The sequence below is a fragment of the Triturus cristatus genome, unplaced genomic scaffold (genome assembly GCF_964204655.1).
Source record: "Triturus cristatus unplaced genomic scaffold, aTriCri1.1 SCAFFOLD_141, whole genome shotgun sequence".
Taxonomy (NCBI): Eukaryota; Metazoa; Chordata; class Amphibia; order Caudata; family Salamandridae; genus Triturus; species Triturus cristatus.
In genome coordinates this window covers 183,601-211,371 of record NW_028188323.1, presented here as the reverse complement: position 1 = coordinate 211,371, position 27,771 = coordinate 183,601, and the positions used below count along the sequence as shown (strand labels likewise).

Below are 27,771 nucleotides of genomic sequence, written 5' to 3'. Positions count from 1 at the left end.
TTGACACACTAAAACAAAAAATCCCTTACTGGCCAAAAACCTTAAATTCCTTGGCACCCAAAAAAACCCATACTCACCCTAACCCAATAAAAACTCACCTGGCATCTAAAACCCTATATCCAACCTAAACCCCCAAAAAACCTTACCACACAAAAACATGTACCCACCCTAATCCCTAAAAAATCCCATATCACCCAAAAACCCATACCCACCCAAAACCATAAAATTTCCCTTGCCCCCCCAAAAATACACACCCTCCATAAACCTTAAAAATTCCCTTGCCACCCAAAAACCCACACCCATCCTAAACCCTAAAATATCCCTTACCACCAAAATACCAATACCCACCCTAAAGGTTCCCCTGCCATCCAAAACCCCTACCCACCCTAAACCTAAAAAATCCCCTACCACCCAAAAAGCCGTACGCACCCTAAAACCTAAAAAAGCCCATATCACCTAAAAACCCATACCCAACCTAAAAAATCCCTTGCCACCCAAAGACCCATACACACCATAACCCCTGCAAAATCTCTTGCCACCCAAAAACCTACACCCACCCACCCTAACCCCTAATAATCCACTTACAACACAAAAATCTATACCCACCTTTGACCCTAAAAAATCCCTTGCCACCCAAAAACCCATATGCCCATAAACCCTAAAAAATCCCCTGTCACCAAAACCCATACACCCATAAACCATAAAAAATCCCCTGTCACCAAAACACATACAAACACTAAACCCTAAAATATTCATTATCGGTAATGCTACTATTAGGGGAGCGGCATAGGGACTTGTACAGCAACAGCGCCGGAGACACCTCCAGCAGCTTACGGAGTGTGAGGCACAAGCCTTGGAGCTTGAGCGTGACCAGGGGGTATTGAATGATGCCGGGCGGGCGCGGCGGCTGGCCTTTCTGCGGTATGAGATTCGCATGCACTCCATGGAAGCGGCGAAAACGCTATGGCGCTCCTCAGTGGCTCGGGTGTACGGCTGGGGGGATAAGAACGGTGCACTTCTCCACCGGCTGGCCACATACCCCCGGGCAAACAGGATTATCCCTGCCATTGTGGGCCCCACCGGCGAAACACACGCAGTCTCAGTGGCGGTGGCTCAGTCCTTTGCTGATTATTATTCCACGCTGTACCGGACTCTGCACCGGGGATCCCCCTTACGGAGCTGCTGGGGACGAGTGGAGCGGGTCTGAATTGCTTGGGGCGGGAGGCTGGTGAGACCCTTGACTCTCCTGTTACGCTACAAGAAATTGACGAAGTCATCAGCCATCTGGCTCCTGGGAAAAGTCCGGGTCCGGACGGCTTCCACAGGAATATTATGCCCACTACAGTGAAAACCTCGCTCTGCAGCTTTTGGGCCTTTATGCAGAGGTGATAGAGAAAGGTTTGTTCCCATCGGAGACGGACACGGCTACGATAGTCGTTCTCCCCAAGACGCAGCCCCCATCGCAGTCCTGTTCGGACTATCGGCCGCTATCTCTCATTAATACTGAGGTTAAGATATACGCTACCATCCTGGCGCAACGGTTGCGCCCGCACCTCACTTCACTGGTCCACCCGGACCAATGTGGATTCATGCCGAACCGAGGGACCCGGCACTGCCTGCGGCACCTGCATCTCGCCATGGCTCACCGAGGGCGCCTCTCCCCTTACCTGGCCCTGTTGCTGGTCGACTTTGAGAAGGCCTTTGACTCGGTGGGGTGGGTCTACCTTGGAGGTACTGGAGAAGATGGGGTTCGGTCCTCAATTTCGCGCCATGGTCCGGGTCTTGTACGCGGCTCCACGGGCCAGAGTGTTGGTGAATGGGGCTCTGTCCCGCCCGTTTCCCATCGGGCGGGGGACGCGTCAGGGTTGTCCGCTCTCGCCCCTCCTCTTCGCCTTGGCAATGGAACCCCTGGCCGTTCTGGTCCGGTCGGATCCTGCCCTCCGTGGGTGGGACTGGCCGGGCATGGCCCCTGATAAAATAGCTCTGTACGTGGATGATGTCCTCCTTTACCTCTCAGATCCAGCTAGCTCCGGTCCTCGTGTTCGTCAGATTCTTCACCGGTTTGGTCAGGCGTCGGGTCTCCTTCTCAACCCCAGGAAATCGGTCCTGGTTCCGCTGTCCCCGTCTAGAGATTGCTTCGACTGGAAGTCCGATATTCCCCTCCGGAGACTTTCCTTTAAGTACCTGAGGATCTGGGTCACCGTTCTGCCGGAGCTCTGCTGGGCCCTCAATGTGGCCCCTGTGAACAATAAAGCCAGATCAGTCCTAACGAAATGGCAATCGCTCCCATTGAACCCACTGGGGAGGATTGCACTCTACAAGATGATGATCCTTCCCAAGTTCCTGTACATGCTGCAGAACACGCCCTGCTCTTTTTCTCGTCCTTGGTTCCGGGACTTGGATAGGATGGCGACCAAGTTGCTCTGGGGAGGCGGTAGAGCCCGTCTGGCCCTGAGCCGGTGCCGGATTCCGTCATACGACGGAGGTCTGAGCATGACCAACCTTTATTTGTATTATCTTGCAACTCGGCTCCTGGTGGTCCATGATTGGTTTTCGGGCGGGTGGGACGACCCGGCCTACTGGCTGGAGGTACAGCTGATGGGGTTCACCTCTATTCAAAGTATGCTCTACGGGGCGACGGTTCCTCGGTCGCTCCCGGACGTTGTACGGGCCCCTTTCTTGGCATGGCGTGCCGCGCTACGGCATACCCGGTGGTCGGGGAAATCGACTCGTGTTACACCGCTCTGGCATGGCACTTGGCTGAGGGAGGTCGCGGGTTTGGGAGGGTTTCGAGCATGGGATCTCCTTGGGATTTCTTGTTTAGGCGATCTGTGGCGGGGGAGTCGCATGTGCTCCTTCCAGGAGCACCGGGATCGTTTCTCATTTTGCCCCTCGCAGTTTTATAAATATCTCCAGCTGCATCACGCGATTCAGTCTCATGTCCCTCTGGATTCACGGATCCCTGACCATAGCCCACCCGAAGCTCAGGTGATGGGATTTCTGGGGAAGGGGGGAATCTCCCGTATTTAACGGACCCTGGTCAATAACACCCCGACGGACTGGGACGACACGAAGCTGCGCTGGGAGGCCTGGGTGGGACCATTGGACGAAGCTGCTTGGAGGGACGCCCTTATGGCACCCAGGACGATTACCTTATCAGCCAGGTTGCGCCTCTTTCAGCTTTATTACCTGCATACCCCATATCTGACCCCGGAACGCCTCTACCGTGCGGGTCTTTCTCCAGATGCCTCATGTGCGCGCTGTGGGGCAGACCCGGTGGATTATTTCCACATGGTGTGGACCTGCCCGCGTCTGGGAGCCTACTGGGGCGAGATTGAGACTGAACTCACCGAGACACTGGGGTGGGAGGTTCCCCATGATCCCAAACTGGCCCTGCTGGGGATAACGGACGGTTTGGATGGTTCCCGTAATGAGAAATTCTTCCTAACTACGGCTCTGGTAGTGGCTAAAAGGGATATTGCCGCAGCCTGGAAGCGGACCGACCCACCCAAATGCGCTACATGGAGAAGGGGGGTGGACTGGTGCGCGACGCAGGAGCGCATGATGTACTCGGCGCGGGGTTGCCCCAAAAAGTTTAGCAGAATATGGGGGAAGTGGCTAGGGGGTATAATCTAGGGGTGTCAATGCGGGTGGAGGGAGTGAGGGAGTCGGGGAGGGGAGTGGAGGTCTCACTATTGAGGGGCTATGAATCTAGGAGATGTCATTATGATGCCAGTTCATTAGGACGGTTGTATGTGTATTTATGTGTGTTCTTTTGCAAAATAAAAATTTGCTTATCAAAAAAAAAAAGGATTCATCATCACCCAAAACCCATGTCCACCCTAAACCCTAAAACATCCCTTTCCACCCAAATTCCCATACCCACCCTAAATCTAAAAAATTATGTTCCCATGCAAAAACCCATACCCACCCAATCCTTAAGAGTTCCTTTGCCGCCAAAAAAACCATACCCACCTAAAACGCAAAAAAATCCCCTACCACTCAAAAATCCATACCCACCAAAACCCTAAAAATTCTCTTGCCAGTCAAAAACACATGCAGATATTAAACCGCAAAAAATCCCTTGCCATCCAAAAACCCATACATATGCTAAACCCTAAAAAAATCATTATCACCCAAAAACCCATACCCACCCTAAAACATAATTCCCTTGCCCCAAAAAACCCACACCCACACATAACCTTAAAACTTCCCTTGCCACCCATAACCCAAACCCACTGTAAATCCTACAAAATACCTTGCCACAAAAAATACCACACCCATTTTAATTTATAAAAATTCCCTTGTCACTCATAAGACTCATACCCACCCTAAACCCTAAAAAATCCCTAACCACTCAAAAACCTACACCCACCCTAAACCCTAAACATTCACTTACCACCCAAAAACCCATACACACCCTAAACCCTAAAAGTTCCCTTGCCACCCAAAAACCCAACCCACCCTAAAAAATCCCTTACCACTCAAAAACCAATACCCACCCTAAACCCTAAAAAAAACCATATCACCTAAAAACCTGTACTCACCCTAAAACCTAAAAAATACCTTACCACCCATAAAGCCATACCCACCCTAACCCCTAGAAATTCCCTTGCCACCCAAAAACCCATACCCACCCTAAACCCTAAAAAATCCCTTACAACTCAAAAACCTATACCCATCCTAAACCATAACAATTCTCTTGCCCCTCAAAAACCCATACCGACCCTAACAAATTCCTTACCACTCAAAAATACTAACACAAGCATTAAACTCTAAAAGATTCATTACCACCCAAAAACCCATACCTACCCTAAACCCTAAAAGTTCCCTTGCCAACCAAATCCTATGCCCAACCTAAACCCTAAAAATTCCTTATCACCCAAATACCCATACCCACCCCTAACCATAAAAAAATCCATTACCACTCAAAAACATATAATCACCCTAAACCAGAGGTCTTCAAACTTTTTTACTCTGAGCCCCCCCCCCCCCCCCCTTAGCAAAATGTTTTGAGGTCGGGCCCCCCTCCAAAACTTTGTGACAAGGATTGAGGGATCGGGAGGGACATGGCTGCGTACAAGGAGCAGGGCTTATGAGATGATTTCAGGAATATTTTTTCTATAGCTTATGAATTGCACCAAATATGAGACTTATAAAACAGCAAAAGCATCAAACAAAAAACTGATATCCCAAACAAACTGCTTCACATAATTGGGGTGTTGTGAGCCCCTCACACTCTGACTCCAATACAACTATACCTGCTGCACTAATGATAACTGCAGTCTTGAGTATCAGGCTATCTCCTTTGCCTTTTTTACCTCTTCCCCTCCAGGATGGATCATCACCTCTGTTCTAATGCTTGAGGGGACAATAAGCTCTCATGCCCCTTTTTTTTTTTTAAAGGTAGACAGTCATAATTGTGATGCCGTGGGCCACCTCCCCCCCCCCCCCCCCAAATCCCTGGGCCCTAGTCCTGCTGCATCTGCTCCTTTATGATAACCAGCAGTGGCCACTTATACACTTGGCAGCAGTACCAGCTTCACTAATGATTGTCCTTTTAAAAAAAATCAAAAACACTTACATTGTCCCCTTCTTTGGGGTATCTCTCTGAAGAAGGGGTCTCTGGCCATTTGTAAACATAAAAATGAGTCCGCATACACTGCTCCCTATTCTGGGCCTTCTCTTTGACAATATCTATGAATCGCGCTCCTTTCCTCTGTCTTCTAGATCATTACTGTGAGGACCCAGGGATCGAGAAGATTAGGGCTATGCATCTGAATGCAACCCTGCTGGCCTTCTACCTGCCACCCCATGGACCCAGCTTTCACAAAAAAACTGCCCCTGAATGGTTAATACTGACTTTGAGATGCCTCTGCCTGAAATCGAAGTGTGGGTGGTAATGCAGAAAGTTAAAAAAGTAACCATGGAATTATGAGTTTCTGCAGCAGTAGCAGCGTTTTCCACATAATTATCAGTGTACTGCATTTGCTACATAATCTGCAGATTTCAACAAAAAAATCTTGGTTCTAGCTCAAACGGAACAAAAGTTACTTAAAGCGTGACAAAGTGTTCCGGAGCAGTGGAAGGCCCTTTGCACAGATTGACTGGTAATCTTGTAGTTGCTTACTGCTGTATTTGGGTGCTACACTGGTGCTAATGAGGTGAAATATTTCCCCTGACAGCGTTACCGTGAGTTAAAATGACAAAATGATGAAGTAATGCTAACCACAAAATGTGGCGCATAATTTACCTTTTCTTACTGCATAATTTAGTCAAACCTGCCGCATAATGTTGTCCTCTTCTGTTGAATAATTCCAGTGGATCTGCTTAAAGCTTTATGGTGGCAAAGATCTATTCTTTTTAAGATGTAATGTAAAGGAGTTATCAGCTGGGATCTGGAACAGTGGAGACACTTACAAATATGTCTGCATTAGATACAGTTTGATTACTTATTACTAAAAAGTATGTTTTGTAAGAACTTGTTTTATCTCAATCACTGCATCCTTTTGCAGCAGCCTAGCTTAGAGTATGTAAATACTGTTTTAAAATAATGACATATTCACAGTGCTTTCTGCCACAGGCTGGGACCTCATAGCACTAGAAACGGGGCCATTGGAATCATGCGGCAGGAGAAGGCCAAATTATGCAGCATGGATGACTAAATTCTGCAGCAAGCAAAGGCGAATTATGCTGCATATTTTGTGATAGCATTACTGCACTATTTTGCTATTTTTACACTTGTTAACATTGTCCTGGCCTTTATTGCCCCTCATAAGTATCACATTAACACCCAATATATAGCAATAAGCAACAGAAAGGTGACCAGTCAACCTTTAGAAAGGGCCTTCCACTGTGAGGTAACATGTGTTGCTGCATTTTTTAATCTGCAAATCATGCAGCAGACGATAGATTATGTGGCAAATGCTGGAAAACCATAACTATGCGCTGTGAGTGCAGGGTGAGCGTGAAAGTGAAGGGTGAGAATAAGGAGTGAGTTGTCTGAATGCAGGGTGAATTCCCAGACACTTCAAGTTAATCAGCATGTTATTGACGGGGCGTAGGGTTTCAGATATAAGTTAAACTATTGCTATTATGGAATTAATCAGGGCAATGGAGGGTGAAGGAAATAAATAATGTGCTGATCCTGCAGCAAACTTCAAGTCTTATGATTAGGGTTGCCAGCTCATTATTTTGATGTTGCAGATGGTACAAAAATAAACAGTCACCTAAAGCCCTATTTTCAGCTCTTATCTGTGCGTACTTCGAAAAGCAAATATAAAGCACTTTTAAATGTGTTCTAGGGCTGCCTGAATGTTTCATGACTGAAAATAAAAGGAACAGACAGAAAGTCAAATTACAAATGAGTACATACATTTTTATTTAAGACCCTATTTAGTGTCAAAGCAAGGTCTTTGCAGGCTCTTTAAACATACATGGCTGGCATTTTTTCTATTGGCAACCCTTTTTTATATTCCTTTTCATAAATGCATTTTCACACTACAGCAGTAAATTTACCATACAAATGTAAGGAAGAGGCAGAGTCAGGGCCCAGGGGGTACTGGAAAAAGAATAAAACTAAGCCTTGGTAACCAGTTTCCAAAGGTATGAAAAACTCTGGTGTGCTGGAGTCTTAATAAGACTCCAGACACTGCCCAGCCGAGCCCCCAGCAGCACACCCATTGACCTCTGGCCCCACGGCACTCTGAGGGCTTCGGAGAAAATAAAGACAGCCTGGAAATGCAGCAAATAAACATCACTGCACTTCCAGGCGTCACATTTACATGTCCTTGCAGAGGCCTTTGCACCCCCCTGGGAACCATCCATGCCCCCCCAGGGGGGCGCGCCCCACAGTTTGAAGACCTGTGCCCTAAACCCTAAGAATTCACTTGCCACCCAAAAACCCATACCCACCCTAAACCCTACAAAAACCCTTATAACCTAAAAAACAATATTCACCCTAAACCCTAAAAAATACCTTACCACCCAAAAACCCATACCCACCCTAAACCCTGAAAATTACCTTGCCACCCAAAAACCCATACCCACCCTAAACCTTAAAAAGTTTGTGTCACCTAAAAACCTATATAATGTTTTTTTACCTCTCCTGCCTTTAGTAGCGAAAAAAACGGTCATCCGAGCCCTCATTACCTCTCGCATTGATTATGCGATGCACTGTATGTTTGCCTTCCGGGTTACCTAATGGACAAACTTCAGGTGCTCCAAAATGCCGCCGCTCGTCTGCTCTTGGACTTCCCCAAACTTATCAGTGTCAGGCAGCATATGCGTGAGCTGCACTGGATACCGGTGAGGGCAAGGGTCACTTTTAAGGCCCTGGTAATGGCTCATGCTGCGCTTTATGAGTATGGCCTTCTGTATCTCAGGAAACGCTTCCAGTTCTATATCCCTTATAGACACCTGCGTTCCTCTAACATGCTTATGGCCACCATCTCTAGATTTTGTCTGAAAAGAAAGGGTGGCAGTTTCCTGTCCTATCTAGCAGCTATGGCTTGGAACTCCCTCCCTTTTGACTTGCATAGCTTACAGAACTCTACTCAGAACTTAAAACTTTCCTTTTTAACTAAGATGGTTCTGTGTCTTGACTGTTCTCTTTCCCTTTTCCGTTGACTCTTGGGCTTGTGCCAGGACACTCTTGAGTAGCTGTGCATGCTATAAATTCCAATAGCATAACATAACATTCACACTAAACCCTAAAAAATACCTTACCAACAAAAACCCATACCCACCCCATACCTTAGAAATTCCCTTGCCACCCAAAAACCCATACCCACCCAAAACCCTAACACAGACCTCACAACTCAAAAACTCATAAGCACCCTAAACCCTAAAAATTCCTTATCAACAGAAAAACCTTACTCAACCTAAACCATAAAATTTCCCTTGCCCCCAAAAACCTACACCCACTCTAAACCTTAAAACTTCTCTTGCCACCCAAAAACCCATACCCGCCCCAAACCCTAAAAATGTCATTGCCACCCAAAAACCCATACCCACCCTAAACCCTAGAATTTCCCTTGCCACACCAAAACCCATATGTACCCTAAACCCTAAAAAATCCCACATCACCTAAAAACCCATACCCACCCTAAAACCTAAAAAATCCCTTGCCACCCAAAATACCAATACCCACCCTAAACCCTAAAAAATCCCTTACAAATCAGAAACCTATACCCATCCTAAACCCTAGAAATTCAATTGCCACCCAAAAACTCATACCCACCCTAAACCCTACCGACCCTAAAAAATTCCTTGCCACCCAAAAACCCACACAAACACTAAACCCTAAAAGATTCATTACCACCCAAAAACCCATACCCACCTTAAACCCTAAACGTTCCCTTGCCAACCAAAACCTATGCCCACCCTAAACCCTAAAATATCATTACCACCCAAATACCCATACATACTAAACCCTGAAAAATCCCTTACCACTCAAAAACCCATACCCACCCAAAACCCTAAAATTTCACTTGCCACCCCAAAACCCATATCCACCCTAAGACATAACTTACCACCCAAAAACCCATAACCACTCTAAGCACTAAAAATTCCTTATCACTAAAAAACCCATACCCACCCTAAACCATAAAATTGCCATTGCCCCACAAAAACTCACACCCAGCCAAGACGTTAAAAATTCCCTTGCCACCCAAAACCCCATACTCACCGTAAATCCTTCAAAATCCCTTGCCACCAAAAATCCCATACCCATCTAAAAAGATAAAATTTCCCTTGCCGCCCATAAAACCCATACCCACCCTAAGCCCTAAAAAATCCTTTACCACTCAAAGACCCACACCCATCCTAAACCTAAACCGAAAAAATTCAAATGTCACCCAAAAAACATATACCCACCCAAAACCCTAAAATATCCCTAAACTTTCAAAAACCCATACTCACCCTAAATCCTAAAATTTCTCTTGCCACTCAAAAAACAATACTCACCCTAAAAAATTCCTTGCCACCCAAAAACCCATACAAACACCAAGCCCTAAAAGATTAGTTACCTCCCAAAAACCCATACCCACCCTAAAACCTACGACAAACCTCACAACCCAAAAATCAATAACCAGGTTAAACCCTAAAAATTTCTTATCACCGAAAAACCCTAAACCCTAAAAGATCCCTTATCATCTAAAAACCTATAATCACCCTAAACACTAAAAAATACATTGCCACCAAAAACCTATACCCACCCTAAACCCTAGAAATTCCCTTAGCACCCAAAACACATACCCACCCTAAAACCTAAGACAAAGCTCACAGCCAAAAACCCATAACCACCCTAAACCCTAAAAATTCCTTATCACCGTAAAACCCATACACACCCTAAACCATAACATTTTCCTTGCCCCTCAAAAACCCACACCCACCCTAAACCTTAAAAATTCTCTTGCCACCCAAAAACCAATACACACCATAAAACCTACAACATTCCTTGTGACCAAAAATCCCACACACATCCTAAACAATAAAAATCCCCCTGCCACCCAAAAAACCCATACCTATCCTAAACCCTAAACATTCCCTTGTCACTCAAAAACCCACACAAAAACAACCCTACAAGATTAATTACCACCCATACCCATCTTAACCCCCTAAAGGTTCCCTTGTCACCCAAAACCTATGCCCACCCTAAACCCCAAAAAATCCATTAGAGTTCCCTTGCCAAGCAAAACCCATTCCCACCTAAACCCTAAAAAATCCCTTTTCACTCAAAAACCCATACAAATGCTAAACCCTAATAAAATCATTATCACCCAAAAACCCATACTCAACATAAACCCTAAAAATTCCTTATCTCCCAAAAACCCATTCCCACCATAAACCATTAAATTTCCCTTGCACCACAAACACCCACACCCACCCAAAAACCAAAAACATTCCCTTGCCACCCAAAAACCCATGCCCATCGTAAATTCTACAAAATCCCTTGTCACCAAAAATGCCACACCAATCTAATGATAAAAAATCCCTTGCCACCCATACCCACCCTAAACCCTAAAAAATCCCTTACCACCCAAATACCTACACCCACCCTAAATCCTAAAAATTCACTTGCCGCCCAAAAATCATACCTATCCTAAACCCTAAATAGCATTAATCATGGTTATGTTAACAGACATAATGGGATTCTAATAATTAAAGGCACAGCAAAATGGTCAGACAACAATAGTAGCATAGGGGGAGCAGTCACCAAGTCCAAGACATTGGAAAACCCTGGATCCAACAAATGGCTGGAATTTACTATGGACTGGGCAATTTTGGTTTTAATAAATACATTGTTCTTAACCATCCTGCTGTCGGCGAGTTCTCGCAACATGGCAACTTTGTAGTAGATATATATATTCACCACCCTCTTTTCAGAAGAAAAGAGCGCACTCAGGGTTGTTGTTCCCAATGTTTCTTTTAATTCCAAAGTTCAATCAAATATTATCACGGGCATGGCATCGCTACAAACCAACGCGTTTCGGTCTCTCCAAGACCGTGATCAAGGTCTGTCTCGGAGAGACCAAAGAGCGAGCGAGCGATCGATCCCTCCAAGGGTGGCACAATGAGTGTTGGAGCCCTCAGAGGCCTTCCCTGGTCACAAGGCCCTGGGTACCTAGGGTACCATTTACCAGGGGCTGACATGTGGCCAGGGTTTGCCAATTTGGGTTTTGTGTTTTAGGGTAGGAACATAGGCCCTGGGCACCTGAATGGTAGGAGTCCAGGGCACAAAGTACATTCAACAAAAAGTGGGGGCATACCATGCAAGAAAGATGCCCGCCCCCCCCCATGGTAGGTGATGAGACTAACCTTGCCCTAGAGAGTCTTCATTGTCTAAGTGGAAGAACCTGGAAAGTCCATCTGCATTGGCATGTGCAGTCCCTGGTCTGTGTTCCACTTCAAAGTCCAATCCCTGTAGGGAGATGGACCACCTTAGTAGTTTTGGATTTTCCCCTTTCATCTGCATTAGCATTAGCCATCTGAGAGGTCTGTGGTCAGTTTGAACCAGGAAGTGAGAACCAAACAAGTATGGCCTCAAATTCTTCAGGGGCCAAACCCCAGCAAAGGCCTCCCTCTCAATGGCACACCAACGCTGCTCTGGTAAGTAGCCTCCTGCTTATAAAAGCAACAGGTTGCTCTTGGCCTTCATCATTGGTCTGGGATAGGACCGCTCCTATCCCTAGCTCAGAGGCATCAGTCTGCACTATGAATTGCTTGGCAGAATCTGGAGCTTTTAGAATTGGTGCGGAGCACATTGCTTCTTTAAGGGTGTCAAAAGCCTTTTGGCAACTAACTGTCCAGCTAACCTTCTTGGGCATCTTCTTGGAGGTGAGTTCTGTGAGGGGGGGGGGTCACAATGGACCAATATCCCTTCAACAAACCTCCTATAGTACCCAGTCAAGCAAAGGAATGCCCTGACTTGGGTCTGGGTTGTTGGAGCTATCCAGTCCTTGATGGCCTGGTTGTAAGGCTTGTACTTGGCCTCCACCTACAAGGTGGCCCAAGTACACCACAGTGCCCTGCCCTATCTGGCATTTGGATGCCTCGATAGTGAGACCTGCATTTTGCAGATCCTCTAAAACCTTCCCAAGGTGGATCAGGTGATCCTGCCAGGTGGAGCTAAAGACAGCAATATCATCAAGATAAGCTGCACTAAAGGATTCCAGCCAAGCCAGGACATGGTTCACCAACCTCTGGAAGGTGGCAGGGGCATTCTTTAGCCCAAAGGGCATTACAGTAAACTGATAATGCCCATCAGGGGTGGAGAATGCAGTCTTTTCTTTTGCTCCTGGGACCATGCCAATCTGCCAGTACCCTGCAGTTAAGTCAAAGGTACTTAGGAATTGGGCTGCCCCTAACTTATCTATCAGCTCATCTGCTCTTGGAATAGGGTGAGCATCTGTCTTGGTGACAGAGTTGAGCCCTCTATAGTCCACACAGAACCTCATCTCTCTCTTTTCACCTTGTTGATGAGGTTTGGGGACCTGAACCACTGGGCTAGCCCAGGGGCTCTCAGAGAGCTCAATGACCCCTAACTCCAGCATCTTGCGGACCTCAGCTTTGATGCTTTCCTTGACTTGGTCTGACTGTCGATAGATTTTGTTCTCGACAGGTGCACTGTCACCAGTGTCCACATCATGGGTACACCAGTTTGTCAGACCAGGGGTCAGGGAAAAGAGGCTAGCATACTATTGCAAGACTTGCTTGCAGTCAGTCTGCTGTTGGGCAGAGAGGGTGTCTGAAAAGATCACACCATCTACTGACCCATCTTGTGGGCTGTAGGAGAGGTCAGGGAGAGGTTCACTCTCTGCTTCCTGTTCCTCATCAGCCACCATCAGCATGGTGATGGCAGCCCTGTCATTGTAGAGCTTAAGGCGGTCCACATAGATAACCCTTTTGGGTGTACTGCTAGTGCCCAGGTCAACTAAATAGGTGACCTCACTCTTTCTTTCTAGGATAGGGTAAGGGCCACTCCATTTATCTTCGAGGGTCCTTGGTGCCACTGGCTCCAAAACCCACACCTGTTGCCAAGGTTGAAATTCAACCAGTGCAGCTTTTTGGTCATACCAGTGCTTCTGGAGCTCCTGGCTGGCCTCAAGGTTCTTGGATGCTTTTTCCATTTACTTAGCCAGTCTGGACCTTAGGCCAAGCACATAGTCCACAATATCTTGTTTGGGCTCTTGAAGAGGCCTCTCCCAGCCTTCTTTTACAAGACTAAGTGGTCCCCTTACAGGATGACCAAACAGAAGTTCAAAGGGTGAGAAACCTACTCCCTTCTGTGGTACCTCCCTGTAAGCGAAAAGCAGGCATGGTAACAGGACATCACATCTCCTTTTGAGTTTTTCAGGGAGACCCATGACCATACCTTTCAATGTCTTGTTGAATCTCTCAACAAGGCCATTCGTTTGTGAGTGGTCGGGTGTAGTAAACTTGTACTGCACTCCACACTCCTTCCACATGTGTGTCAAGTAAGCAGACGAAGTTGTAACCTCTGTCTGAAACAACCTCCTTAGGAAACTCTACCCTGGTGAAGACACCCAGGAGGGCCTTGGCTACTGCAGGAGCTGTAGTAGTCCTAAGTGGAATTGCTTCAGGGTACCTAGTAGCATGATCCACTACTACTAGAATACATTTGTTCCCCGAGGCTGTGGGAGGTTCAAGTGGACCCACAATGTCCACTCCTACCCTTTCAAAGGGTACCCCCACCACTGGTAGTGGGATGAGGGGGGCCTTTGGGTGGCCACTTGTCTTGACAGGTAACACAGGAGCTGACAAACTCCTTCACCTTTTGGTGCATCTGGGGCCAGTAAAAGTGACTCACTAGCCTTTCCCAAGTTTGGATTGCCCCAGATGTCCAGCTAGTGGGATGTCATGTGCCAAAGTTAGGAGGAACTCCCTGTATTTCTGTGGCACTACCACCCTCCGGGTGGCTTTCGGAGTGGGGTTTCTTGCCTCAGCATACAGTAATCCCTCTTCCCAATAAGCTCTGTGGGTACCACGGACATCTCCCTTTGCTTCTGAAACAGCTTGCTGCCTCAGGCTTTCAGAGTGGGACAGTCTCACTGACCCTGGCACAGCTCTTCCCTAGAGGGTCCCCCTGGGCCCAAGAGTTCAACCTGGTAAGGGTCAAGCTCCATGGACTCAGTTCCCTCAGGGGTATCCAAATCCTTTCCTTGTGGAGAAGGGTCCTGAATGTTTTGCTGTACAGAAGCTGGTTCCCCAGTCTTCTTACCTTTTCTCTTGGTTGGGCCATTATATCAGGCTCCAGACCTACTTTCTCACCCTTCCTCTTGCTCTGGTTTGCACACACACCAATTCATGGATGCCTTTAGCTCAACCCCAGCCCAGGCTGAGGTTTCTAGATCATTTCCAAGCAGACATGCAGCTGGCAACTTTGGAGAGACCACTACTTGTTTCAGGCCAGTAACCCCCCCCCCCCGCCTAATGTCACCATGGCCATGGGATGACTAGTGGTGACACTGTCAGCGTTGCTGACTGGGTAAGACTTCCAATCAAATATTGCTCAGGGGAAACCAGTGTGTCTTTCACCATAGTGACACTGGCACCTGTATCCCTCAGAGCTTCTACCCTAGATCCATTCACCCAGGGGTACTGTATATATTTCTTTAAGTTGGGTGGCCACACAGCTACAGTAGCAAACTCCACTTCTCCCAGAGAGACTAGGCGTGCTTCAGTGTGTTCCCAGATTTGCTCAGGGTACACTTCTGATCCCATCTGTATACTTGCTTCCCCAGGAGTAGCTGTACTGGGTGCCTTACGGGCTTTGTTGTGGGGGCAAAATTTATCTACAGTTAGGTGTCCTGACCTCTTACAGTTATTACACCAGGCCTTTTAAGGGATCAAAGTTCTTCCCCCTGTAGGGTTGAGGCACATAGGGAGTAGTGTGGGTCCCTCCCACCTGAACAGGTTTTTGAGGCCCTTTGGAAGACTCAAACTTTATCTTGGGGATTCTCACCACCTTTCCCCTGGGGAGGCTTTGTGACCACTTTCTTCTGGTCACCCTAGTCTTGACCAAGTGGTCTGCGTTCTCTCCCAATTCTTGGGGAGAAATTAGACCTAGGTCTACCAAATGCTGATGCAACTTTTCATTTGTGCAGTTACGTAATATATGTTCCTTCATGAATAAATTGTACAATCCAGTAAAGTCCTGCACACCATGTCCAGCTAACCAACCATCCAGTGTCTTTACTGAGAAGTCTACAAAGTCAATCCAGGACTGGGTCTGGGTTTTGTTAGCCCCCCTGAATCTAATTCTACACTGTTCAGTAGTGAATCCAAATCCCTCAATCAGAGCTTTCTTCATGAGGTCACAGGATCCTGCTTCTGGCCCAGAGAGGGTCAGAAGCCCGTCTCTGTAGTTACCAGAGAACAGTTCCCACAGGTGTCACAAAACGTCTCAAAGGCTGTGAACCATTTGGTGATATCATCACCTTCCTCAAATTTAGGGACAATCCCTTTGGGGATTTTAGTGTCAGAAGTTTCCTCCCTATCCTTGTTTTTATTATTGCTGCCACCATTGATGGGTGCTAAACCCATCTCTCTCCTTTCTTTTTCTAGAGCCAGGAGCCTGGACTCTAGCTCTAATCTTTTGGCCAGCCTTACAAGGCTGTCCTCTTCACTGGTGGGTCCCCCAGTGATCTCTCTGGTACCAGAGTCACCTGTGTGATCTCTAGGTCCCCAGATGCTAATTCTTGGATTGAAGGGTATGGGTGCCCTCTACTCCCTAGGGAATAGTGTGTGTGTGTGTGTGTGTGTGTGTGTGCGTGTGCGTGTGTGTGTGTGTGTGGGGGGGGGGGGTATTATCCATCTCCTCTTCTTCCCCTTCCTCATCTGACTGGCCATCACCATGTTCAGATGGGTGGTCCTTAGCATACTCATCCAAGAGCTCCTGGAGCTCTAGTTTGGTTGGATGCAGGCCCATTGGTATATTTTTAAGTTTGTATATGGACCTTAATTCCTTGAAAGACCAGTGTAAATAAGGTGTGAGGTCGAGCTCCTCCACCAGGTCCATGTTATTATTTTCACTAATAGCTGAGTTTGTTGGAGTCATTCTAACCTGACAGTTCTAATCCTCTACCCAGACAATAGTGACTTATTTTTCTAACATTCTAATGGGACTTAAGCAAGGCCCTAGCAAGACTTTGTATTTTTGGAAAAGACAAATCAGAATACTAAAGGCAATTTTAGGAGTTCTGTCGTGTGATCAGATGGTAACCAAGTAGTCCAACAAATGCAAGTTTGTATCCCACCGCTGATCCACCAATGTGAGAAAGTGACTCTGTATATACTGTTCCCAAATAGGTACAGGGTGTACAGAGTCCACAGTCCCCAGAGGTTTGGCAGAAGTTAGATATAACCTTACTCTCTAAAGTGGTAGCTTGGTCGAGCAGTAAGGCAGTATCAGAGGACAGTGTAAAGCATTTGTTGTACACACTCAGTCAGCAAATGGTCCCACACACAATAACTGAACTCTAGGCTAATGGTTTATATATAAAAAAATATATGCTTGTTTTATTTTAGAACCAACAATAGGTATTAAAATATACTTTCTCAGAATGAGATGCTTTATATAAATACTTTTTCAATATGCAATTGACTTTTGTAGAAAGTTACAAGTGGTTGCAATAGGCAACACAATTCTAAACACAATAATGCATTGAGTTCATTAGAAGTTTCAAGTTATTTGCCACAGATTACTTTTAGGATTACTTTTGGAATTCCAGGACTGGATCCTAGATTCAGCCCTGGGTCAATACTTGGAATCAAGTGATAAAAGTCGACTTAATTACTGTGATGATTTTTAGACAATGTTTTGCTAGTATAAAAGTTGACACTTAGAAAATATTTCATAGAAAACAGTCAATGATTCCCTATGGCATAAAGTTAAAGTAGCAGGTATAGTATGTTCTCGTTACTTTTGTAATCCAGTACTGGGTGCCTAGACTCAGTACTGGGACCTTTATCCAAAACAGGTAAGTAAGGAATATGCTACTTACCAGTATGCATCTGTTCTTGGCATGTAGAGCTGCAGAGCCACACACTTAGGATAAGATCGCCATCTGGTGTTGGGCTCGGATGATTGCGGGTTGTCGTCGTCTTCGGAAGAAGCCTTTTGATCACGAGATAGGGGACTCCTCCTCTGGACAACAGTGCGCATGGGCATCCACTCCATCCTCAGATTGTTTTTCGCCATGATGGGAAATGATGGAGAGTATAAGAAAAAAGAGAAAGGATGCCTATGTGTAGTGTCTAATTAAGACAATGCTGGAACAGATACAGGTCCCGGGGAGGCGGGTGGGCGTGTGTGGCTCTGCAGCTCTACATGCCAAGAACAGATGCATACTGGTAAGTAGCATATTCCGTTCGAGGCATACGATCTGCAGATCACACACTTAAGATAGACTATATAGCAGTGTCTCCCCTAGCGGTGGTCACCTGTATCCGTTGCAGCAGTTTGGAATAGAGTTTTTAGGACAGCTTGGCCTACGGAAGCTTGTTGTTTGGATTGCACATCAACACAGTAATGTTTAGTGAAGGTGTGTGTGGTAAACCATGTGGCTGCTTTGCAAATATCTTCTAAGGGAATGTTCCCTAAGAATGCCATGGAAGCCCCTATTTTACGCGTGGAGTGCGCCCTAGGGGGAACTGTAAGAGTGAGTTTAGCTTTTTGGTAACATATTTGGATACATTTAACTATCCACCTGGCTATACCTGATTTTGAAATGGGGTCGCCTTTATGTGGTGGAGAGAAAGCAACAAACAGTTGTTTGGTTTTGCGAAAAGGTTTGGTTCTGTCGATGTAATAAAGCAAGGCTCTTTTAACATCTAAGGTATGAAGGGCTCTCTCAGCTACTGAGTCTGGATTAGGGAAGAAGACTGGTAGCTCAACTGATTGGTTAAGATGGGAAGGGGAAATGACTTTAGGTAGGAATTTTGGGTTTGTCCTAAGAACCACTTTGTTACGATGTAGGAGTGGAATGGTCTGGGGGGAGTGGGGGCAAGTCACTGTTTAGTGGCTGGAGAGGTGCGGGTGTTGGTATTGCCCCGACCTCGGCCCTTGGTATTGTTTCCACTATATCCTCCTCTAAAATATCCTCTGTTAGGGGATGTTTGTGCAGAGGTTTTGAAAGTGGAAGAGGTGTCTGTTTCCACATTTTTGGAGGCTCCCCTATAAAAGGAGCGTCGAAAGGAGCCTCGCGGTTGTGGAAACTGTAATGCTCCCATTGATTTAGCAGTCTCGTTATCTTTCTTCATCTTCTCTAGTGCAGTATCTACTGCGGGTCCAAATAGTTGCTCTTGGTTGAATGGTTGAGCAAGAATTGTTGTTTGTACTTCCGGCTTAAAGCCTGAAATACGTAGCCATGCGTGGCGTCTAAGTAGTATGCTTGTGTTGACCGCCCTAGAGGCAGTGTCCGCTGCGTCTAGTGCACATTTGATTGATGTATTAGATATGAGTTTTCCCTCTTGGATGAGGTCATTGGCCTGGGATTTGTACTGATCTGGCAGGTGTTGTAAAAGATCTTCTAGCTGATCATAATGAGCCCTATCATATCGGGCTAATAGGGCTTGTGTGTTGGCAATACGCCAATGGTTAGCAGCTTGTGCTGCAACTCTTTTGCCCGAGGCCTCTAATAGCTTGGACTTTGTCTGGGGGCGGTGTGTCTCCTGTTTGGGAGTTAGCCCGCTTTCTTGCGTTTGAAACGACTAAAGAGTCTAGAGGGAGCTGTGCTTTAATGTACGTGGGATCCTGTGGGGCCGGTCTATATTTTTTTTCAATTCAGGGGTTAAGAACCCTAGCTCTAACAGGGTCTTTAAAAACCTCTATGGCGTGTTTTATGACTCCCTTAATCATGGGCAAGATCTGAACTGATTTTTGCGACTGCTCAAATGTGTCTAGAAGAAAGTCCTCTTCAGGTGTATCCGAGTGCATGGTGACGCCATGGAAAAGCGCCGCCCTGTTTATCAGCTGTCCAAACCCTAGGTGGTCATCAGGAGGGGAGGGTTTGGAGGGGTATGTAGTGGGATCAGGAATATCAGGTAAAGGGTAAGCCCAGTCATCTAAGGGTGCCGTATCCGGGAGTGTGAAAGGATCATTAGGATCATTAAGGTCATCCGGATCCCCCCCTCCCCCTAAGTCATCATCATCATCCTGTGGAGGTGGTGTATGTGAAGGAGATGGTAGAGGAGAAGGAGGTGGGGCAGAGGGGGTGGGATGACAGGTGATATAGAAGAGGAAGGATGAATAGGTGAGGTGGCAAAGTCCTTCTTTATGGGAGCTGGAGGAGGTGTGGTGTCCAGCTTCCTTTTCTTGTATGGCACAGCGGTGACATGTCCGTTTTTAGGATTCATATAAATCCTTTTTTGCGTGGGATCCGGGTGAAAAAGTTCTTCATTGTCCGAAAGTGGCTTTGGTGCCGACTTTTTCGGTTCCGATCTATGTTTTTGGTGATCGGTAGTCTTTGTGGACTTTTTTCGGTACCGACGATGGTTTCGGTGCCGAAGAACGTTTTGGTGCCAGTGGAGATTTCGGCCTCGATGGTTTCGGAGCCTGCTTCGGTGCCGAGAGGTGTTGAGTCTTCGGTGCCGAAGGTATTGTGGGCACAACAACATGTGGTTTGCTCGAGCCCGAGCCACCTGCAGGCTTATATTTCTTCGGAGCCGGGCCAGAGGGCGGGGCTTCTGAAGACGATTTTCGGTCGCGACTGGGGCCAGCTGGTGGAGTCTTGACCAATGTCTTTTTTGGGGGGGTTGGGGTAGGGGCACTTGTACTCACTCGTTGCCCCGGAGTGATGAGGTTATCAGAATCGTCCACTTCGGATACGATTTGGAGGTCTTCGGAATAGTCTTCCGGGACATCCTGGGCAAAGATGTCCTCTGGTTCTGGAGCTGGTCTGGCCATGATACGGGGTTGAGCTCTTCGGTCCCGGATGGTTTTCTTGGAACGGAATGCGGCGCAGGCTGGACAGTTGGATTAGTTATGTTCCGGCGAGAGGCACAGGTTGCAGACCTCGTGGTGGTCACTGTGGGGGAACTTTGCTCCACATTGGGGGCATTTTTTAAAAGGTGTCCTTTCCATGAGCCGTATCCGGAACCGGTCCGATTGGATTTCGACGTCTAGTTGTAAAGGTTTTGGTTTCGAAAGCTGGATTTTCAGAAGTTTTCAGCCGGAGTGGAAAAGTTCATCCGAACCCAATGGCGGAAAAAAAACACAATCTGAGGATTGAGTGGATGCCCATGCGCACTGTTGTCCAGAGGAGGAGTCACCTATCTCGTGACCAAAAGGCTTCTTCCGAAGACAACAACCTGCAATCATCCGAGCCCAACACCAGATGGCGATCTTATCCTAAGTGTGTGATCTGCAGCTCATATGCCTCGAACTTACGTTTTCAGATATTATAGATTTTTAAAGAATATTTAAAGTTTGCAGAAACTGACACTTAGAAGAAATTTCACAGAAAAACAGTTAACGATTTCCTATGGGAGAAAATTGGGTTACTGGTAAGTACAGTTGCAAGTATTTTTCAGAGGCAGTGCTGGGCACCAAGATCCAGCACTGGGAGCTCACCTAAGAGCAGGTGAGTATTTTCGTTTCCGTTACTCAGCTGATTTTTGGTGAATATTTGAAGTTTTGAAAAGCCAGTCAATGTTACCCTATGGAGAGAATTGAGTAATTGGTTTAAAGGTAAGTACTCGACTGGCAGCGTTAAGGTTCTGGGCATAGACTCGGGGGGGGGGGGGGGGGGGGGGGGTCTCCCAAAGTCAGGTAGGTACAGTTGGTTCACCCTCAGCGGCACAAGGGCGGCCAGGTGCAGAGAGAGTTAGGCCCAATGTTATCCTATGTGAGGTAGGGGGGCCTTGGTTGGTGACTGTTGACTAGCAGGCCACGCGGCTGTGGGAGCTGGGCTCCTGGTCACTTACTCAGGGCAAGTGGGGAAGTAGATAGGTGTAGAGGTTACACTGCCAGGGCCACTCGGGCAGCTGGGTGCAGGGTGCTTTTGAGCCTTCGGGCGCTCAATTGATTTCAATGGGAAATCTCCGGTTTAGAAAAAGACTGCAAGCTCGGGGACGAAGATTCTTCAGGTGCCACCACCACTTCGAGAGGTAAGTTGGGTAGTTGGAGGATAGGTAGGTACCCCGGGATTGGGCACAGGAAGCTGCAGGGCGCCAGGGTGCCTTTTGGTGTCAGGAAATCTGAGCCGCGGTTGGGTGGGCACCTGGCTCTGAGGCTGCAGGCTTCTTCAGGAGCGTCGAGGGAGGTCCTTGGGTGTCAGACTCTGGGTCACAGTCGCCGTGGGGTCGTCCTCGTGGTCTTTGTTCACTCCAGCACAGGCCAGGCTTGGCAGGTGCAGAGTGGGCTGGGTTCGCGGTTCCGGGCTGCTGCCAGGGATTAGAAGTAGATTTTGAGTAGAGCCTCTACTCATGGGAGTCCCAGTGGGCTTAGAGTCAAAGGGTAGCCAGGTCGTCCGGGGTTTGTGAAGTTGCTGGCCACAAGAGATGCCGGACTGGAGCAGGAGCAGGTTAGAGGGTCGACAGGCCGGTAGGGCTGGGGCCAAAGCAGTTGATATCTTCCTCTTAGCAGCTGCAGGGCAGGTCTTCTTTCTTCTAGCTCTTCTTCGGATTTCGGAATCTGGAATCTGGGGAAGGAAGGTTCAGGGTGCCCCTAAATACTAGATTTAGGGGTGTTACAGGTAGGTGAAGGGCAGGGACCAATGGGTCCCTGTCCTTTGGTGGGTACACCCCCTATCCTGCCTCTCTCCTGTGGGAGGGTGGCAGTAGCCTAATCCTGATTGGGCAGGGCTTCCCATCTTCAAGATGGCGAGAGCCCGGAGATGTGTTTCACCTCGCCTCCCCCACCTGAGGGGTGGGGTTGGCAGGCTGGCACATCCCCTGTTCTTATTTGGGGTTTCCGGCCAAGCTTCCCGCCAGAGTGGGGGGTTGCAGCGGCCTGGGGAAGCTCACAGAGGCGGCATGACTTTGAAGCTTCCACCTGCCCATCCTGGGGGGGGGGGGGGGGGGGGAGGGGGGGGGGGGTGTAGGAGATTTAGCACCTCGCCCAGGATGTGCATTGTTGCAGGCCCAGGAGAGCAGGGGCTCTCCGACCCAGGGGCCCAGCAACATGTCTGCTGTGTGGCAGCCTAAGAGCAGGCGTGGATTGAAGGTTACGTTTTAGGGGGCATCTCTAAGATGCCCTCTGTAGTGCTTGGTACATGAAATCCCACACTGGCATCAGTGCGGGTTTAATGTGCTGAGAAGTATGATACCAAACTTCAGTCTTCAGTGTTGCCATTATGGTGCTGTGGAGTTCGCGTTTGACGAGCTCTCAGCACCATGTGCTCTTAAATGGCAGCACTGCACTTACAGTGCCCAGGAATGGACCTGGGTACTGTAGGGGCACAGGGCTCCTGCGCCCACACCACTGGCATAGGGCACCCAGCTAGAGGGGTGGCTGATGTACGCTATGGCAGTGTAGGTGGTGGGCATGGCACACAGGGATGTGCGCCATGTCGACTGTTGTCTTGTACCCAGACATCCAGCAAGGTAGGTAAGGGGGGGGGGGGGGGGGCGGGGGAGGGGTGTGTGTGTGTGTGTGTGCGTGTGGCACAATGAGGGTGGCACAATGAGGGTGGCACAATGAGTGCTGCAGCCCTTCGAGGCCTTCCCTCGTCACAAGGCCCTGGGTACCTAGGGTACCATTTACCAGGGGCGGACATGTGGCCTGGGTTTGCCAATTTGTGTTTTAGGGAAGGAACATAGGCCCTGGCCACCTGATTGGCAGGAGTCCAGGGCACACTCAGTCAAAGTACATTCAGCAATTCAGCAAAAAGTGGGGGCATACCATGCAAAAAAGATGGCACTGATTGGATTTACACCATTTAACGAAAAGGTCTCTTTCTGAACCAAGGTTTTTTGCCAAATTGGAGCAATTCCGTTCAGCAGTTAGAGCTGTAGCCGTGTCTAAATATTCCTATGGGAAATGCATTTTGCGACCTCTTTTTTAAAAAAAAAAATCCAAGGAACTACTGTACGGATTTACACCATTTAACAAAAAGGTCTTTCTGAACCAAGATTTTTTGCCAAATTATGTGTAATTCCATTCAGCAGTTCGAGCTGTAGCCGTGTCTAAAGTCTCCTATGGAAAAAACCCCTTTTGGGACCCCCCCCTTTTTTCTCGGCTCCTGCTTGGCACATCACCCCGAGACTTTCAGGATAGGAGCTGACCGGAGCGGGCCATAAGTTTTGAAAATTTAGCGAAGATTCGTCAACTGGCGCCAAAGTTATTGGGAAAACAAAAAACACTTTTCCTATGGAAACTAGGTCCTAACTATAACTATCTACTGGCGACCGCCAGTAGATTATATATATATATTTAGAGGAGGCCATGTCCAAAGCAGAAGGGAAACCTAGAAAAGGCATGCTAGCTGGTGGCGCATCCAGTGTACAGAAAGCAAAAGAAAAAGATGTCAAAGCTAATAGTCTGAGGAGGATTACAGACTACTCGGGGGATGCCTCGGAAATTAGGAGGATTTTTGCAAAAAATTGGCATATCCTGAGGTCAGATCCAATAATAGGGAAGGATTTGCCTAAGGCGCCCCTATTAACTTTCAGGAGAGCAAGATCCTTGCGCAGCAGCCTAGTCCAGAGCCACTGTGGGAATGAGAGTAGAGCACCACCGTTTGGGAAACTGGCGGGGTTTTACCCATGTCTCGAGTGTAGGGCATGCAGAAATAGCATAAAAGTGCTAGAGTATGTAGTGCCAGGAATGAGGGAACCCAGGAAAATCAAAAGTCTGATGAATTGCAACACTAGCCACACAGTGTACTGTCTGGTATGTCCGTGTGGCTTGCGTTACATCGGGAGTACTATTCATCCCACTAAGATAAGAATTTTGGAACATCTCAGGGCCATACAGAACAGGGATCCCACCTATCCGGTGGCGAGGCATTTTGAGGAGTTTCATCAGAACAAAAGAGATCTTCTTAGTTTCTTTTGTATGGACCAAGTGCCCATGAATGTGAGGAGGTAACTACAATTCCGTAGATTAGAGTCATTATTGATAATCAAACAGAGGCCAGGAGGTCTCAACAGTGGTGAAGAGATGGCTGTGCATCTGTAATGTTTTCTGGATAAATGTGATTTTGGGAGATCGAATGGTACTGAAATGACAAAGTGACTGAGAATTTATCAGGGCGCTCAGGCACAGGGGTCGGTCATGCATCTTCCACATTAGGTGGAAAGGACAAAGAATAAGCCCATACAGGGCGAGAGTGTTTATTTTTTTAATATAAACTGTGTCCAATAGTTGCAAAGTGGGAGAACAATATGGTTTATGCACTATTCAAGCCCATTCAGGGCAGTTTGTCACTGTGCTACAAACATGTTCCCAGTTTTGACTGACATCACCAGTGTTTGACCCTTACAGAATAACCGGTTTAGTAATGGCCAACATCTTGACTGGAGCAAGTCAAGGTGTCCTTTGTTTATGTTAATCAGTACTGGTATATTTAAACCTGTCTCATGTCGGCACCGGCCACTATTGACAAAGGCGGCAGCCGAAACGTGTCTGGTCGTGTAAAAGAGATCCCAATACAATCTGGAAGATAAAACGTTGCTGTGAGTGCTGGTGCATTTATGTCTGTACCGTGAGCTTTGGATTTTGCAGAACCGCGGGGTGTCCGTCACTGCGCAACGAAGCACCCGATCGAGAGTGCAAGGGAAGCAAAACGGAGTGAGCGTAATATATATATATATATATACATAGACACACACACCCACACCCACACCTACACACCTAGCAGCTTCCACAATGATATTTCTAAAAGAAACATGACAAAATAAGTATTTACCAAGTCAAAAGGTTGGTAGCTGAAGCCAGAACGATTGGCTTTACCAGTGCTCGTTTTACTTTTTGTGTCGAATAAATATAATACGCAACTTCAGTCGAATCCAAAACCACTATATTTAACACTATTCTTTACAATTCTAAAGAAATACAAGTTATAGATTAGGATCTGATCATGCCTTCAGGAGGTTAGGGTTTTATTCTCAAATGAATACTGACACTTTGTGATTTTTTCTGGTCACTACTGACTAACACTGGGCGACCACATTTCAGACCAGGTTTCCATAACCTTAATCTTTGAAAAAAGAATCCCCACTCTCCAGTCCAGGGCCTAAATGATCTTTTCTCCGTTCCCTAGATCGCTCTCCTAAATTAACAGGCTGGTCACATTTCAAACTTCAAACACAAGAGTCCAGAGTTAGTGGTCTTGAAGAGCTACATTGTTTACAAAGGCAAGGCCTGGCCAGCATCAAGATTGAGAAACGCTGTATCCTTCTAAGGCCGGGCATAAGGTGTCAAATAAGAAAGACAATGTACTTTCTTTAATAAAGAAGTCTCAACAATCGCGAGATGGGCTCAGCGACTTTATTCTGGAGGATGAGAGATTCAACCCATAGGCCATTTGTAGGGATGCTGCAGACAAACATTGGTATTAGGACACTAGGTCTTTTGTTGAGCTAAGAAGACACCACACCATTCAAAGACTGACTGACTCTTCAACTATTGGAACAAATAAAACAAAAAACCACCACCCCCTTCAGCATGACTCCCCCATGGTCCCACAAAATACTTACCTCGCAAAAGAATTCATTGCCACGCAGTCCACAGAACCAGGAGATCCAGGACACTTCTTCAGAGCTGCTCATTTTATTATCCTCTGCAAAAAATACAGAAAACGGGTAATTACTATAGACTGACCACAGTGTATGAAGGGAAGCCAAGACACAGAAAGGAATATCTACGCTACTTACCAGTATGCATCTGTTCTTGGCATGTAGAGCTGCAGATCTATACACTGTGCATAGATCGCCATCTGGTGCTGGGCCCGGATGTTTGCAGTTTGTTTTTCCTCTTGGAAAGTCTTTGGAAGTCACGAGTTCGGTGACTCCTCCCTTGGTTCGTATTGCACATGGGCTTCGGCTCCATCCTCAGATTGTTTTTCGCCAGCAGGGAAAGATGGAGCGTAGTAGTAACAGTAAAGAAACCCATGTGTGTTGTATCTAAATAAGATAAAACTGGAACGGATACCGGTAGCGGGGGAGGCGGGTGGGCGTGTATAGATCTGCAGCTCTACATGCCAAGAACAGATGCATAGATTATATAGCAGTACCCAACCCTAGCGCCGACCACCGGCATCCGTTGCAGTGGTTTGGAACAGTGTTTTAGTACAGCCTGGCCCACACTAGCTTGTTGCTTTGTTTGCACACTTACACAGTAATGTTTTGTGAAAGTGTGCGGTGTTGACCATGTCGCTGCTTTGCAGATGTCATCTAGTGGTAGGTTTCCTAGAAAAGCCATAGAAGCCCCCATCTTCCTTGTAGAGTGGGCTTTAGGGGGAACAGATAGCGTTCGTTTTGCTTTGTGGTAGCAAATCTATATGCATTTTACAATCCACCTAGCTATCCCTGATTTAGAAATAGGGTTGCCTTTATGTGGTGGAGAGAAGGAGACAAATAGCTGTTTGGTTTTCCTGAAAGGTTGTGTCCTTTGGATGTAGTAAAGTAAAGCCCTTTTAACATCCAGTGTGTGTAAAGCCCTTTCCGCAACGGTTTGAGGTTGTGAGAAAAAGACTGGTAATTCTACCGACTGGTTTAGATGGAAGGGAGAAATAACTTTGGGTAGAAATTTTGGGTTGGTGCGGAGTACAACCTTGTTCTGATGCATTTGGAGAAAAGGTTCCTGTATAGTGAGTGCTTGTATTTCACTAACCCTTCTGAGGGAAGTGATGGCCACTAGAAAAGCTGTTTTCCATGTGAGAAATTGGAGCTCACATTTATGTAATGGTTCGAAAGGGGGTCCCATTAACCTTGTGAGAACTATATTCAAGTTCCAGACAGGTGAGGGTGGTACTCTGGGTGGAATTACTCTTTTGAGGCCTTCCATAAAGGCCTTGATGGCAGGCACTCTGAAAAGTGATAGGTGCTGCCTGTTCTGTAAATAAGCAGCAATTGCAGCGAGGTGTAAACGAATGGAAGTATATGCTAGGTTACACCTTTGTAGATGGAGTAAGTAACATATAATGTGCTGTATGGATACATTTAAAGGATTGATTGTGTTGTTGTGGCAGTAAACAACAAATCTTTTCCACTTAGCAGCATAGCATGCCCTAGTAGTAGGGAGTCTAGCTTCCCTGATAATATTCATGCAATCAGGGGGAAGGTTAAGGTATCCGAATTCTA

General features: G+C 47.0%; 1 protein-coding gene across 2 annotated transcripts in view; it reads right to left on the bottom strand.

Moving 5' to 3' along the window:
- Positions 1-27,771, bottom strand: part of LOC146769067 (casein kinase II subunit beta) — a 182,082-nt gene that overhangs the window by 87,006 nt on the left and 67,305 nt on the right. For both annotated transcript variants that reach the window (XM_085640533.1, XM_085640532.1), the window contains exon 2: positions 26,167-26,249. In XM_085640533.1, the coding sequence (XP_085496659.1) occupies positions 26,167-26,238 (72 nt within the window). In that variant the 5' untranslated portion in view covers positions 26,239-26,249. The remainder of the gene's footprint in view (positions 1-26,166; positions 26,250-27,771) is intronic.